Source organism: Saccopteryx bilineata, chromosome 1 (genome assembly GCF_036850765.1).
Source record: "Saccopteryx bilineata isolate mSacBil1 chromosome 1, mSacBil1_pri_phased_curated, whole genome shotgun sequence".
NCBI classification, from domain to species: Eukaryota; Metazoa; Chordata; class Mammalia; order Chiroptera; family Emballonuridae; genus Saccopteryx; species Saccopteryx bilineata.
In genome coordinates this window covers 26,877,650-26,894,682 of record NC_089490.1, presented here as the reverse complement: position 1 = coordinate 26,894,682, position 17,033 = coordinate 26,877,650, and the positions used below count along the sequence as shown (strand labels likewise).

At 32.5% G+C, this 17,033-nt stretch overlaps 1 protein-coding gene across 1 annotated transcript; it reads left to right on the top strand.

The window, feature by feature from the left end:
- Positions 1-207: 207 nt before the first annotated feature.
- Positions 208-16,804, top strand: DEFB114 (defensin beta 114). The gene is made up of 2 exons (XM_066252565.1): positions 208-265; positions 16,659-16,804. Exons 1-2 carry the CDS (start codon positions 208-210, stop codon positions 16,802-16,804), a joined length of 204 nt encoding a protein of 67 aa, XP_066108662.1.
- The last annotated feature ends 229 nt before the right edge of the window (positions 16,805-17,033 follow it).

Sequence of the window (17,033 nt, the reverse complement as noted above, 5' to 3'; positions counted from 1 at the left end):
AGTTAATTTCAAGTGTGTTCTATTAGGGTAATTCTGCCCACAGCCTTAGTCAATGGAGCGAGATAAGTACACACCAAAAATACAACAATTTCCGGATAAATTTCTTTTATTCGAAAACTATAAATAGTAAATGTCTCTTGGCTTTTTGGAAAGTGCTGTGGTCTCTAGATTTTGTTACCAAACCTTTCAGCAGCTTCCTTCTACAGAATGAAGATCTTTTATTACCTCCTGCACTTTCTGTGTTATGTGACCTTCATTCTACCAGGTAAAAGAGGCTTTGGCATGTGCATATGTAGCCTATAGCTTCCGGCTAAAAATAGAAATCCTAGATTATAAATTGGAAAATGCAGGTTCTTAGCATAATCTTTTAAATTAAAAACGTCTCTTGATTATGATGAATCTTGGTTTCGTCATTTGGATAGTGCTATATGAATGTACGTTAATGACCTCAGTTTGAAAATTAATATACAGATAAAATAATCCTTTGTCTTTTGGGAGGATCTTGATTTCCATTAGATATTCAAATTATTAATAAAATCATAATTTATTAAATTTATTTATATGATTCAGCAGTGAAGGCTTTATAATAAATTTGGCCCCAGGGAAGATGATGGACTGACAACAACAGTGTATATCTCTTGGGATATCATTAACAGACTCTATAAGATGATTTAGGATATAGTCTCAGAATATTCTGGGCCACGAGGTACTGCAGGAATAAAGGGTCAAGTGAAGAAAAAGTACCTCAAAAATCCTTGTTGAATTAGCTAAAACATGTAGGAATACAGCAATGGCTTTATAAATTAATCAAAAATAAAGTATAAAAAATATATACTGTAATGAGACCATTGGTGTTGATTATATGAATATGATATTCCTGATAGGTGTAGCCTAGGGGACAATCCAAACTCACTACCAGTGGAAATGGAAATGTACAGTTAAAGGTGTTCTCATTTAGCCTTAGAGTTGAAAATTCAAGACGTAGATGATGTATTAGAAATATAATTGAATTCAAACTTAGAAGATCTAGATTTTATTACTAGCTCCCTGCTTAATACCTTGTGAAAATTACCCTCAGAGAATTTAAGTGATTTGTCAATGTCATTAACAAAAAAAAAAGAGAGAATATGAGCAGAATCAATAACCACAATTTTAAAAATGAAAAACCTACCAAAATTTTGTACTTGTTAATTAAAATATGCATGTCAAACTGCAGTTAAGATTTAATGTATTGGAATCTAGCCTTACAAATCAAAAATTAGTCTGTTGATTTAGATACCATTATTATTATTACATTTATTGCTATTGTTATTATTATTACTAAAAGGAAGCTGCATAAGTGAGGACCTTAAATATAATTAGGGAATGTGTTAGGGACCCTGGTGCTAGAATGTTAATCAATTACCTTCTGATATCAAGTGCTTAGTGATCTATTGAGCAATATGCTAGACACTGAGAAAACTAAGACATAAAAGACAGTAATCCTCTGGGCATATTTACAACCTAGTTGAAAAAAAATCAGATAAATCAATAGATTTAGTTGGTTTTGAAGGTTTGTAAATATGCTTTAAATAGTAAGAATGGGGAATTATAGTAATTGTGGAGATTTAGGAAGATATCCCAAATTTTCTGAATGAAAGCTTTAAAACTGCAGATAAGTCACTTGTACTTAAACCTTGGAAGGTGAGAGAAAGAAAGAACAGAAATAAATATGACTCTTCAGTATGTGCCAAACACTATTTTGTAAATTATTATGTAGATATCTAATCCAACTTAATTGAAAACATTATGAGATGACTCCTATTGTCTCTTTTTATATGCTGTATCATTAAACTATATTTTTTTCACTATTGTAGAAAAGTTTCCAATAAGGCTTTGAAGACACTATAAATATAAGCATAAGCTTCCCTTTACCTTTTGATCATTTAAACATATACTAAGTTATAATGCCTACTGGAATGGAGAGAATGATCTGTATTTGACCTTTGATAGATCAAAATATAAAATAAAATAAAATAAATAGAAAGAGTAATACAAGGTGTAAGAGTGAATGGCTTTGAAGAGATCATAGAGTAGCACAAATCTATCAGTTGTACAGTGGTGTGGTTTGGCAATCAGTAAAACCTGAAAGCCACAAAAGAAACAATAAATGGCTTCCAATCTACACAGATACTTTGTGAAAATGTACACAGATACTTTTCAGCAGTGGTAGAAAATTAATAGAGATCAATGCTGTTGATGGTTAAAACATGAAGGAGTAGACTATATTTTAAGGAAGTACAAACATAAAATAATCCATAGTGATAGTGAAAATAGCATGTAGAGTGAGCTTGCCATCAAATAGAACAGGGTTTATATTAAGCACACAGGGCTTTGTGGAGAAAGCTTTAGTTCTTTTACCTGTACAATGGATGGTAATATCATTTATTTCATAAGCTTGTACAAAGATTAAAAGTGATAGTATTTGTTAACTATTTATCATATTGAATATTTCATGAAATGGAAGAAGAGCAATAGATGTAAGAAGAAAACAAGAGGAGAAGAAGTAGGAGGGGTGAAGGAAAACAAGGTAGTGTACAGGTGTAGCCCATTCTTACGATGTCTCAGAGGAGGCTATGGATCTCCAGCGGCACAGACATGGTGGCTTTGGCAGTTTTATGATACATTGCATGGTGAATGGGAGATGGAGTCAAAAATAGTAAAAGAGAAACATTCACCTGTATTGAAATGTAAGCAAGAAGACAGTATCAGACCTAGTCCTGGTGTTTTGGGTATGATTAAATTCAAAATTAAGGTTATTCAGTCACCAACACAATTTTGTTACTTGAAAAATATGATAAAATGTTCAGATAAAAGTAGAGTCCATATAAATAAATAGCCCCTTTAAATTGGCAAGGAGATTATTGATTAGCCAAATAACTTCCCAACGAATGCAGAAAGTTGCCCTATGACAAATAAACACCACACTTCTCTTGTGGTACTGATTAGTTTGTATTAAGAAAATTTACAAATAAATTTTAACATTTTCTATCTTTTTATCCACCTGACTTAAATAATTATACCTTTCTCAATTTGTAAACCCTTTATTCTTAAATAACCTAATAAATAAATAAAATTCAAATATTAATATTTTAGAGTTACTTATGACCTTTTATGACCTTTACATGATGGTACTATCAATTGATATAAATTATTTTCAAGAGTAGAGATTCAGTTACCAGTCATAGAATAATAGACAAGTATAACTCTTGCCACACTGACAATGTTTCATGAAAAAAAAGGAAACAAAGATTTAATTCTAAGATCAGAATAAGAAGTGGATAAGATATGAGAAACAGGAAGTAACATTAAATTCTCAGTTATAATACAACTTTAAGACATATTCAAGTAAAAAAACAAAGACACCTAATTCCAGATACTGTAGAGGGAATAGAATTATTTAAATTTTCCTAAAGCAAAGGTTTTCCTACATTCATGTTTCAGGCCAGAAAACCATCTATTAAGCATATAGCGTACATGATCAAGAATTTATATCAAATGATTCTTTGTGTATGTAGGCATATCCATTTTAATAGAATTCGATCTTATAAATTGTCATCCACAAAGCCCTCAACTTTTATTTTTCATGTTTTCACATCCCTCTGTAGTCGTAAAATAATTAAGGCTCCTAGACACAGGCAGATCTACAATAAGCGCTATCAAATTTGACACAATTTCCTGACCTCTGCTAAGTGCTTTTTATGTGTCAGTGTCTAACTTTTTCAATGTAGAGGACACTGATTAAATATTTAAAGAGTGGATTCTGGACTTGGAACAATTTACAATTAAAACCTGGGTTAAGCATGTATTAGTTTTGCAAATTTGGGGAAAATATTGATCACTTAAACCTCACATTTTTATCTAGACAACATCTACATCAAAGTTGTATGATAGTTAAATAAGATATGTATGCAAAATATTTAACACAATACTTGACCAATGGGTTTTTAATGAATGAAAACTATTTTCATAATAATTAGCTTTTGGGCCCAAATATATCATGTTTTCTTTCTACTCTAGGATAAAATTTATACCACTTTTTCTGATTAGTTTGTGTTCTTTTTACATACTTCCTGTTCCCTTCAATAATTCTTACTCATCTTGAAGGTTATATTTTTATATCACTCTTCTATGATACCATGCCTTGACAATAAACAAATATGCATCTATTCACACTTTGGACCCAATATATTAATCATGATACTTAATTAATCATTTTTATTCTGTATTAATCTATGCCTCAATGTTATTTTTTCTTATGTCCTATTTTTTTAATTTCTTTTAAATTAAATTTATTGGAAAGATTACATAGGTTTTGAGTGTACAATTCTATCATATATCATCTAGATATTGCATAGTGTGCCTACCATCCTAAGTTAAATCTACCATTACCATATATTTGACCCCTTACCCTTTACTACTTTCCACCTCTCTTTCCTTTGGTAGCCAGCATACTATTGTCCATGTCTAACATATTTTTTTTGTTTTTCTTGTTTGTTCATTTGTTGTTTTCAATTTTATATACTACATGTGAGTGAAATTATATGATTTTTACCTTATGGTTCTGACTTATTTTACTTTGCATGATATGCTCATGATCAACCCATGTTGTCACAAATGGCAATATTTCATTTTTTCTTAAGGCTGAGTAGTATTCTATTGTATATATGTACTACATCTTCTTTATCCAGTCATCTAGCAAAGGACACTTCTGTTGTCCCATGTCTTGGCAATGGTGAATAATGTTGCAGTAAACACTAAGGTGCATACATATTTGTGAATAAATGTTTTAAAATTTTTCCGGTAGGTACCAAGAGGAGAGGTTACAGGTCATATAGTATCTGTATTTTAATTTTTTGAGTAGCCTTCATTCTGTCTTCCATAGTGTGTGTACCAGTTTATACTCCCACCAGCAGTGAGTGAGGGATCCTTTTTCTCCACAACCTCTCGAACACGTGCTTTTAATTATCTTGACATTAGCCATTCTAACAGTTGTGACGTGGTATTTCATTATAGTTTTGATTTGCATTTCCCAAGTAGCTAATAAAGTTGAGCATAAAGCCTACTACCTGGTTTAACAGTGGTACTCAATAATGATTTAATTTCAATTATAGTCTTTTGTTCACCATTTCTTAATCTCTGAAGAACTCTTATATTCCAGACACTGTTGTAAACATTTTAACATATTGAATGTGGAGATACTATCACTTCCACTTTACAAAGAACTATTTATCTATACCATACCAAGACTTTCCAAATTATTTTAAAAATTTGATTTCTTTATCAGATGTTAAAATGGACCATTAATTATAGTAGTCTGTTTCACACAGCAACCTAATATTAAACCCTACTATAAAATGATAACAGCTTTATTTTTCATATCACACCTGCTGAGAACAGTAGAATAGTTAAAAAGAAAGATGCTTAAAGGCTTTGCAGAGTTGAAAAGTCAATTAAAACTTTAAAGAGAAAAGATTTCATTGAGATCAACCTTTGAGCTGGTTCTGCCTCCAAGCACCTGCCCATTCTTGAAGAGAATGAACAGATGTTGAAAAACATAAACCTGATAGCCTTATACTATCACAAGCATCAAAAGAAATTTAATTTAGAGCCTGAGAAGAAAGAACTATAGAAAAACGATAATATAATAGACAATTTCTGAAAAAATACAACATATTAAATCTGACCAAAAACAAAAAAGAAAATAAAAAACATCCAAATTCATTAAGCAAATATAATTAATAAATCCAAAATTCTATAAACTGGGTCTAAGTTAATATTACATTAGTCCAGCTCTCTCAGGAAAAAACACCCATTTTCAAATTACTTCATAATCTTCGAGTGGTTTAAGGTAATCAAAGAATGTTGGTTGGTGGTTGTAAGTTCCCAGCAAGAAACAATAATAAATTATTTCTGAAGAAGGATGATATTATCCTAGGCCTCAAGGTCTTTCTTAAATTTTGCATTAACAATGTATGTGCCACCTGACCAGGCGGTGGCACAGTGGATAGAGCAGGGGTTGGGAACCTATGGCTCGTGAGCCAGATGTGGCTCTTTTGATTGCTGCATCTGGCTCACAGACAAATCTTTAATAAAAAAAATAATATTAAAAATATAAAACATTCTCAAGTATTACAATCTATTCACTTCCTACTGCTCATGTTCATGGTTGCAGGTGGCTGGAGCCAATCACAGCTTTCCTCTGGGACACCACCAAATTTTCATTGAATAATGCGTAACGTACATGGGTCGTTGTATGGCTCTCATGGAATTACATTTTAAAATATGTGTCATTCATGGCTCTATCAGCCAAAAAAATTCCAGACCCCTGGGATAGAGCATCGGACTGGGATGCGGAGGAACCAGGTTCGAGACCCCAAGGTCGCCAGATTGAGCGCGGGCTCATCTGGTTTGAGCAAAGCTCACCAGCTTGGACCCAAGGTCGCTGGCTTCAGTCTGCTATAGCCCCACGGTCAAGGCACATAGGTGAAAGCAATCAATGAACAACTAAGATGTCGCAACAGAAAACTAATGATTGATGTTTCTCATCTCTCTTTGTTCCTGTCTTCTGTTCCTATCTATCCCTCTCTCTGACTCTCTCTGTCTCTGTAAAAAACAAAACAAAACAAAACAAAACAAAATGTATGTGCTAAAAAATCAGGAACAAATGAAAACAAGGCTATCTTATCAAAAATGAAAAAAAATTAAAAACAAGGTGGGCCCTGGTTGGTTGGCTCAGTGGACAGGGTGTCGGCCTGATGTGTGAAGATCCCTGGTTTGATTCTTGGTTAGGGCACACATGAGAGGTGACCATCTATTTCTCTTTCCCTCCCTCTCCCTCTTCTTTCTTTCTTTCCCTCTCATAGCCATGGCTCCATTGGTCTGGAGCCGATGCTCCAGACCATTGTTGCTGGGTGGACCCTGGTCAGAGTGCATGTGGGAGTCTCTCTCTCTATCTCCCCTCCTCTCATTTAAAAAAATAAAATAAAATAAAAAACAAGATATCCACATAATGAAGTTAACAAACACAGACTCTAAATTGACTATCCTGAATTTATTTAAATAAATAAAAACAAGATTAAAAACATGTCATAGAAATAAAAACTATAACAAAGAAAAAAATGTAAAATTCCATAACTCAAAAATATGAACCAAAATAAAATATATGAGTGTGTTAAGCACTGATTTATGTATAATTGGCAAAATAATGTAAAAAATGAAAGAAAATGGGAAGACAATATGTGGAATTAAATAAAAAGGTTAAAGATTGGAAAATAAGAAATGAGGGAAGAGTGGGAAAAATGAAAATAATAAAAAAGATAGTAAACTGTTAAAAAATAAAATAAAATAAAGCAAAAGTTGAAGAAAATAACAGATTTTTCTCAAAGGTCAAATATTAAGTTGGGAGCTAACTTCTCATTGATATTGAAGGAGGAAGTTAGAAGACAATGAATGTCATACTATCCTCAGAATCCTGAAAGAAAATAGCTACAATCTAGGAATCTATATAAAATGAAAACCCTCCCCCAGGAATGAAGGTAACATGAAGATATTTTCAGTCAAACACAGTTCAACATCAATACTCCTATATTAAGCAAAAAAATATAAAGCAATTTTATCTACAAAACAACACTTATCTTCTTACATGGAAACTCACTGACACAGAAAAATGAAGTGACTTTTGATATGACATTTGTAAGTTGAAACCTCTAACAAACAGTAAAAGAATAATAAAATAGAATAATATTACATAATAGTAAATATCATGATAGAATAATAAAAAAGAGGACTATATTACAACAGAAGACAGAAAAAAGAGAAAGAAAAAGAAAAAAATAACAAAGCATGTTTCACCCAACATATATTACTATTTTAAATATAAATGTAGAATTAAAAATAAATTTAGAGGGACTCTTTTGAATGTAGTAAACATAGTTTTAAATGTAATGAAGAGTTTATAAGAAAAATATCTAACACATGAGAAAATAAAAGTTGTAAAACCTAAAGAATAGAAAAATACATAACATAAAAGCATAGTACAGTAAAACTATGTTAGCATTAACTGAAGTAGACATTAATAAATAATACAGACAAAACTGATTATTCAGTGATAAAACTCAATAATATTGCAACCATGAATTTAACTCAACTAATAATTAAGTCTCAAAATATGCAAATATAATACAGAAATTTTAAAAAGTAGAGAACAACATTATAATAGGCAATGATTATACACCTTACTCAGTTAAACAGAAAACAGAGTAAAACATACACAGAAAAAAGAATCTAGAAGGTTTAAACATGAATACTAACAAAACTTGATCTAATTCAAAGAAGAAATCCAATGGGTATTAGAAAATATTTTACCTAAATGGTAATGAAAATGTAGTAAATAAAAGCTCATGAAATACAGTCTTGTTTACAAGGAAATTTATAGCATTTAATCTATATATCTGAAAATAAATAAAGTTTAAAATGTGACTTAAAATTTAAGTCAAGAAGTTTGAAAAAAAAATAAAATTAGGCCCTGGCCGGTTGGCTCAGCGGTAGAGCGTCGGCCTGGCGTGCGGGGGACCCCGGTTCGATTCCCGGCCCGGGCACATAGGAGAAGTGCCCATTTGCTTCTCCACCCCCTCCCCCTCTTTCCTCTCTCTCTCTTCCCCTCCCGCAGCCAAGGCTCCATTGGAGCAAAGATGGCCCGGGCGCTGGGGATGGCTCCTTGGCCTCTGCCCCAGGTGCTAGAGTGGCTCTGGCCACGGCAGAGCGACGCCCTGGAGGGGCAGAGCATCGCCCCCTGGTGGGCAGAGCGTCGCCCCTGGTGGGCGTGCCAGGTGGATCCCGGTGGGGCGCATGCGGGAGTCTGTCTGACTGTCTCTCCCCGTTTCCAGCTTCAGAAAAATACAAAAAATAAATAAATAAATAAATAATAAATAAAATAAAAAAAATAAAATTAAACCCATAGTAACAAGAATGGTGTGGTGGGAGTGAGGAGAAGGGGGCTAAGGTATATAGCTCCTTATGCTTATTCTTCTTGCTCAGAAGGTATCTATCCTCTGATGTATGTCAGCTGGAGGGAAACGGGCCTTTCAGCTATAATGAGATCTTGGCCAGAGGTGAAAGCACAGAATTGATTATATACTTTTAATTTGTTACAGAATACATAACTTTGCTTACTAAACTGGTGATATTTAATCATGGTTATAAGAGTAAAACTGGATTAAACATGTAACAGAAATTCTTTTATAAGCTTACTTTGTTAGTACATCCTTATTCAGCTCTATTTTTAGCTAGTGAGACAAAGATTAATAAATCGGTAATGTAGCATATATTCTTTTAAATTAGTCTTTCAGGTTTCTTTGGATATATTCCCAGAAGTGGAATTGCTGGGTCATAAGGCAGTTCCATTTTTAATTTTATGAGATAACTCCACACTGTTTTCCATAGTGACTGCACCAATTTGCATTCCCACCAACGGTACACGAAGGTTCTCTTTCTCCACATTAATGCCAAAATTTGCTGTTTTTTGACTCATTGAAAAAGGTAAAAGGATTAAGCAGAGGAAAAAAAAATCTAATGACACAGACAACAGTACGGTATATAGAGAGAAGAAAGTTGGGGAGGTAGAAGAGGGTAAAAAGGGCATATGTGGTGATGGAGACTTGAACACACAATATAATATACAGGTGATGTATTATAGAATTGTACACTGGAAGCTTATATAATTTTATTAATCAATGTCACCCCACAAATTCAATAAAAAATAATGAGTATAAAATATTATGATTAAAGTTTTCACAAGACTAAAAAAGAGAAAAGGTAAATGAACATTATCAAAGGTATTAGTACATTGCTACAAGTATAAAATAACCATGTAAGGACATTACATACAACTCTATGACAATACATTTACAATTTTATATGTAATGAATAATTCTTGAAAAATACAACATAATAAATCTGACCAAAAGAAAATCTAAATGCATCTGAAATCCTTAAGGAATTAAAATCAGTAATAATTGACTTCCAATAATTAAGCTTCCAAAAATAAAATAAATTATATACAAACCATTCTAAAGAATATTAAAAAAAAATACTTCTAACTCATTCTGGAAGATAAATATTATCCAGTGGCAGAACTCATAAGAAAATTTTAAGAAATAAAAAGGCCAACATTACTCATTAAGGTAGATGCAAAAATCTTTCAAAAACAAAAAACTAAAATCAAAATTGAGAAAAATCAGAAAAGTTTGCACAAATTCCTTAATTGCACAGTTAGTGGAGCATTCTAAAATAAATGTTACCACATAAATAGATTAGAGGAGAAAATTTATTTTATCAAGTTAATAGATAAAGGAAATTATTAGGTATAATTTATTATTTTTTAAAAGTCCCAGTATCATATAATTAGATATATAATCATATAATCAAAAAAGAATTAGGCCCTGGCTGGTTGGCTCAGCGGTAGAGCGTGGGCCTGGCGTGAGGGGGACACGGGTTCGATTCCCGGCCAGGGCACATAGGAGAAGCGCCCATTTGTTTCTCCACCCCCCTCCTCCTTCCTCTCTGTGAATTAGATGATTCACTGTAAAGCTGTCATTATTTTTCAAATTAGTCTATACTCAATGTAATCCTAATCACACTCCAAAAGATATTTTTCTACTTGTTTTGTGAAAACTGAGTGTGATTCTGAAATTTGTATAAAAATGTAAATCAATATAGTATTATCATAAGAAGTGGTGCAAAGAACTGATCAGCAAGACAGTAAGAAAAATAGCCCAGAAAAAGACTCAGATACCTATAGATGCTTAAATAAAGATTAAGATGGTATTGTGAACAATGGGAAAAATAAACTTTTCACTAAGTAAGGTTGATTTAATTTTATATCTGTATATCTTTTCATGTTAAAATTATGGTTTTACATTTTTAAAAATGAATATGCATTAACTTGTAATAAAACTGTTATTGGCCTTGCCTGTGGTGGCACAGTGGATAAAGCATTAACCTGGAAGACTGAGGTTTCTAGTTTGAAACCCTGGGCTTGCCTGGTCAAGGCACATATGGCAGTTAATTCTTCCTGCTCCTTCTTCATATCTCTCTCTCTCTCTCTCTTTCTTTTCTCTAAAGTGAATAAGTAAAATCTTAAAATAAACAAAACTGCTATTCTCTAAAAACTACCATTAACAAAATGAAAACAATAGTGGGAAAAAAATTTGTGACAAATATGACAGATAAAATTATTATCCTTAAAATAAAAAGATCTCTTAGTAATTCTCCAAGAATACATAACAATTTTTAATATGCATGTGCCTAACAATAAAGCATAAAACTACGTGAGGCAAAAGCTGACAGAATTTCTAGGAGAAATAACTAGTTACTGTTATAATTTGTGACTTCAACATCCTTCTCTCAGAAATAGATTCTGTAGGCAAACAATTAAGAGATCATGGGTAAACTCAAAAATACAATCAATCATCTGAATACAAATGACATCTATAGACTACTCATCCAAGAAGAGCAAAAAAACACACTCTTCTCAAGCTTGCATAAAATATTCACCAAAATAAACCACAATTTAAAAAAATGTAAAAGAATAAAAATTTTACAATAGATGTTGTCAGAACACAATGGAATTAAGATAGAAATTAATAACAGTAAGACAACTACTAAATACTAAATTACATGAAGATTAAACAACACACTTCTCAACATGTGGGTCAAAAAGAAATCTCAACAGAAATGTAAGAGTATTTTTAAACTAAAAGAAAATGAAAACACAACTTATCAAATTTGTGGGATGTGGTAAAAGCAGTGCTTAGAGGGAAATTTATAGCACTAAATGCCTACATTAGTAAAAAAGCAAGATTTTAAAAATAATAATCTTAGTTTTTAACCTTAGATAATTAAAAAAGTTACATACAAATTAATTCCAAAATAAGCAGAGCAAAATAAATGGTAAGAAATAGAGCAGAAATCAGTAAAATGAAAAACAGAAAATTAATAGAGAAAATCAACACAATGAAAAGCTGGTTCTTTCCAGAAAATAGTAGATATTTTTAAGTGATCAATAAAATTGATAAGCCAGACTAAGCAACAAAGAGAGAAGATACAAATTACTCATATCAGAATTGAAAAAGGGCTATCAAAGCAGAGCTTATAGAAATTTAAAAAGATAATAAATACTATGAACAACTGTATGCCAAGAATTTGATAACCTAGAAATGGCTTAATTTCTTGAAAGACAAAACAGGATAAAACTCACATAAGAGTTAATAGGCAATCAGAAAGAAATTGAATCAATAATCAATAAGCTTCCAAGTCAGAAAACACCAACCCAGATGGGTTCACTAGTGAATTTCAATAAACAATTTAGAAAGTATATAAATTCTTCACAATCTTTTCAAAATATAAAATCAAAAAGAATTTTTCCTAACTTATTCAGGGAGGCCTGTCTTATACTAATACCAAAACCAGACAAATAGATTTTGAAAAAAGAAAACTACTGACCATTATCTCTCATACTTAGATGCAAAATCTCTCTAAAAATACTAGCTTATCAAAATCACAATATGCAAACCAAATTATGCATCACAACCAGATGGGATATTTTTCAATGTGCAAAACTAGTTCAACATTCAATAAACAATTGATATAATCTCTCATATCAACAGACTAAAACTAATATTACATATAATCACATCATTAGATATAGAAAAGGCAGTTAATATAATATCCCACAGCCATTCATGATAAAAGCTCTTAATAAAGAAGGAATATGGCCTGACCTGTGGTGGCGCAGTGGATAAAGCGTCAACCTGGAAACACTGAGGTCGCAGGTTCAAAACCCTGGGCTTGCCTGGTCAAGGCACATATGGGAGTTGATCCTTCCTGCTCCTCCCCCTTCTCTCTCTCTCTCTGTTGCTCTCTTACTCCTCTCTCTCTATAAAAAAAAAATCAATAAATAAAAGAAGGAATACAACAACACCTCACAACATGATAAAGGCTAACAACGTAATTAATGGTGAGAAATTCAGAACTTTCACAGCAAGAACTGCTACAAGAAAAATATTATAAATATTTTTTCAAACGTCATACTACAAGTCTTTGCTAATGCAAAAAATGAAGAAAAAAAAAGAAAAAGAAAAGACACATAGATTGGGAAGGGAGACAGGAAACAGCTATTGTTCACATATCACATGATTATGTGGAATATCTGAAAGAACTGACAAATAAAATTGCTGAAACTAATAAGTAATTACAGCAAATTTGTAGGATGCAATGTTAATATAAAAATTTCAATTGACTTTCTAAATAACAACAACCATCAAGTGAGATTTGAAATTTAAAACATAATACAATTTACATTAACATCCCCAAAATATACTACTTAGGTATAAATCTAACAAACCAGGTGAAAGATCTACTTGAGAAGCACTATAATACTATGATGAACAACAACAACAAAAAAAAATGGAAAGAAATTTTATGTGCATGAATAGGAAGACTCAATATTATCAAGAGGTTGGTTTTACCCAACTTGATCTGTAGATTTTATGCAATTTTTAAAAACAATAATAATTATTTTGTGGATATTGACAAACTTACTCTACAGTGTATAGGGAAAGGAAAAAGACCCAGAATAGCAAACTCATTATAAGAGGAGATGAACAAGCCCTGGCCGGTTGGCTCAGCGGTAGAGCGTCAGCCTAGCGTGCGGAGGACCCAGGTTCGATTCCCGGCCAGGGCACACAGGAGAAGCGCCCATTTGCTTCTCCACCCCTCCGCCGCGCTTTCCTCTCTGTCTCTCTCTTCCCCTCCCGCAGCCAAGGCTCCATTGGAGCAAAGATGGCCCGGGCGCTGGGGATGGCTCTGTGGCCTCTGCCTCAGGCGCTAGAGTGGCTCTGGTCGCAACATGGCAACGCCCAGGATGGGCAGAGCATCGCCCCCTGGTGGGCAGAGCATCGCCCCTGGTGGGCGTGCCGGGTGGATCCCAGCGGGCGCATGCGGGAGTCTGTCTGACTGTCTCTCCCTGTTTCCAGCTTCAGAAAAATGAAAAAAAAAAAAAAAGAGGAGATGAACAAAGTTGAGGGGCTGACATTACCTGACTTCTAAACTTACTATAAAGCTACAGTAATCAAGACAGTATAGTACTGATAAAACAATAGACAAATAGATCAATGGAACAAGTTAGAGAACCCAGAAATAGGCCCACGTAAATATAGTCAACTGATTTTTTATAAAACAGAAAAGAAAATACAATAGAGCTAAGATAGTGTTTTCAACATGTGAAATTGAAACAACTAGACATCCACATGCAAAAGAAAAAAAAAAATCTAGAAACAGATGTTACACCCTTCTCAAAAAAAGATGATTCAAAATTAGTCATAGCCTTTTTATAAAGTGCAAAATTCTAAAACTCTTAGAAGATAAGTGCAGAAACCTAGATGTCCTTGACTATGGAATGACTTTCTAGATACAACACCAAAGGCATAATTCATGAAAGAAAAAAATGGATAAGTTGTACTGTATTAAAGTTAAAAATTTCTGCTCTGCAAAATACAATGACAAGATAAAGAAATGACAATTACAAACAGAGAAATAGTTGCAATAGATACATATGATAAAAGACCATTCTTGAGGATATACAGAGGACTCTTAAAACTCAACAACAAGAAAATAAAAAACTCACTTAAGAAAATGTACCCAAGTTCTTAACTGACAGCTCACAAACAAGATATATAGATGACAAGTAAGCAAATAAAAGGATGAGCCACATATATGTCATCAAGAAAATGTAAATTAAAACAACATTAAAATACCATTTCACACCTTTAGAATGGCTAGAATCCAGAATATTAACAACACTAAAGTCTGGTGAGGCTATGGAGCAACAGAAACTGTCATACATTGATAGCATCATTACAGAATGGTACAGCCAATTTGGAATAGTTTATCAGAGTCTTATGAAACTAAGCATACTATTACAATATGATCTAGCATTGTGTTCCTTGGTATTTATCCAAAGAACTTGAAAACTTGCATTCATACAGAAACCTACACATGGGTGATTATAGCAGCTTTGTTCATGATTTCTGAAACTTGGAAGCATCCAAAATGTCCTTCAGTAGATAAATGAATAAATAAATTGTGGTGCATCTAGAACATGGAATATTATTCAATACCAGAAAGAAATGAATAATGAAGCCATGAAAAGACATGTGGAAATCTTAAATGCTTATTACTAAGTAAAAATAAAATGTAATTTTAAAAGGCTATGTACTGTATAATTATGACATTCTAGAAAAGGCAAAACTACGAAACTATATATTAAAAAAAAAAGAAGATGTCAATGATTGCTAAAGAAATTGGGGGAGAGATCAATAAGAAGAGCCCAGAAGATTTGTAGGGCGGTAAGCAGTAAAAATACTCTGTATAATATATATAGATAATACATAATATAGGTATAAATGTACATTTTTCTATCCCATAGAATGTACCCTAATGTAAACTATGAACTTCAGATAATTATGATGTTTCAAAGTAGTTTCATCCTTGGTAAAAAACAAACAAACAAACAAACAAAAAACTGTTCTGATGAATACTGAATACTGTAGATAATGGGGAAAGCTATGCATGTGTGGAGGCACTGGATATATGTGGAATCTCGATACCTTACTCTCAAAGTAGTTGTAAATCTAAAACTACATGTACTTTAAAATATAAAATCTTAAAAAAATGAAAAGAAATAAAAAAGCTATTATGAATTTATGAAAAATAAAAACTTATTACCAATAACATAATAAGCAAAGTATATAAACAATATAATAAAGAAAGAAAAAATGAAAAACTGGCCTGACCTGTGGTGGCACAGTGGATAAAGTGTTGACCTGGAAAAGCTGAGGTCACTGGTTCAAAACCCTGGGCTTGCCTGGTCAAGGCACATATGGGAGTTGATGCTTCCAGCTCCTCCCTCCTTCTCTCTCTCTGTCTCTCTCTCCTCTCTCTCTCTCTCTCTCTCTCTCTCTCTGTCTCTCTCTCTCTCTCTCCCTCTCTCTCTCCTCTCTAAAAATGAATAAATAAAATAAAATAAAATTTTAAATGAAAAACTGTTCCAAATAAATAACCAAAGGTGTAAAAATTAAAACTTCAACAAATACCATTTTATTTTGTGACAGTATTTACATATATTGTTGGTGGCAGTATATAAGTAAAAAAACTCTGGATTCTATCTCTTCACAGCTGTCTTAAATATGTACCATAAATATTATAATATGAAATATCAATTTATTTATCATAAACCTAAAATGTTAAAATTTTAAATATGACCTAGTTGAAAGACTGAATAGTTCATCTCTTGTAAGTTCAAGAAAATATTTTGAAGCTCTAAAAAATCTTTAATCTTTGTTAGAAGAGCAATATATGACAAAATTTATTATATGATATATTGATTAAAAGCAAATTTCAAGTTTATATATGGGTATATGTAATATTTTAATGGCTTTTTATTTTTTGATATTTTCAAAATTTGTTACAATGTACACTTGGTACTTTTTGTAATCAGAAGTAATATGTTCTGAAATAAGAGATCAGTAATTTTAGTTACTCTTTTTTTTTTACTATAGCCACATGTACCTTGGTGGATCCTGATAACTGCTCAAAAAAATCTGGTCAATGTAGGAGACGCTGTTTTAAAATGGAAAAGCAAATTGATATATGTTTGTCACCAAGTAAGATTTGCTGCTTTGAGAGGGCGTATGAAGATGAGTAATCTTGGACAGGAAGATGCGCCTCTGATCAAAGAAGCCATGCGTTCACCAATGCAGAGAGCTCCATCCACTGCACCACCACCTGGTCAGGCTCGGACCACTTTTGAACTATCATAACTCAATTAAACTTAAACCATTGAGCATTTCCCAACTTAACCATGACCTCATTAGAAATTTGATTTGTGAGAATAAATACCAATAGGCTTATCAATACCTAAATGTTATTAATGT

Coding starts and splice junctions, on each gene's coding strand:
- DEFB114 (XM_066252565.1), top strand. CDS start 208: ATGAAGATCTTTTATTACCTCCTGCACTTTCTGTGTTATGTGACCTTC. Junction 266..16,658: donor TGTGACCTTCATTCTACCAG/GTAAAAGAGGCT, acceptor TTTTTACTATAG/CCACATGTACCTTGGTGGAT.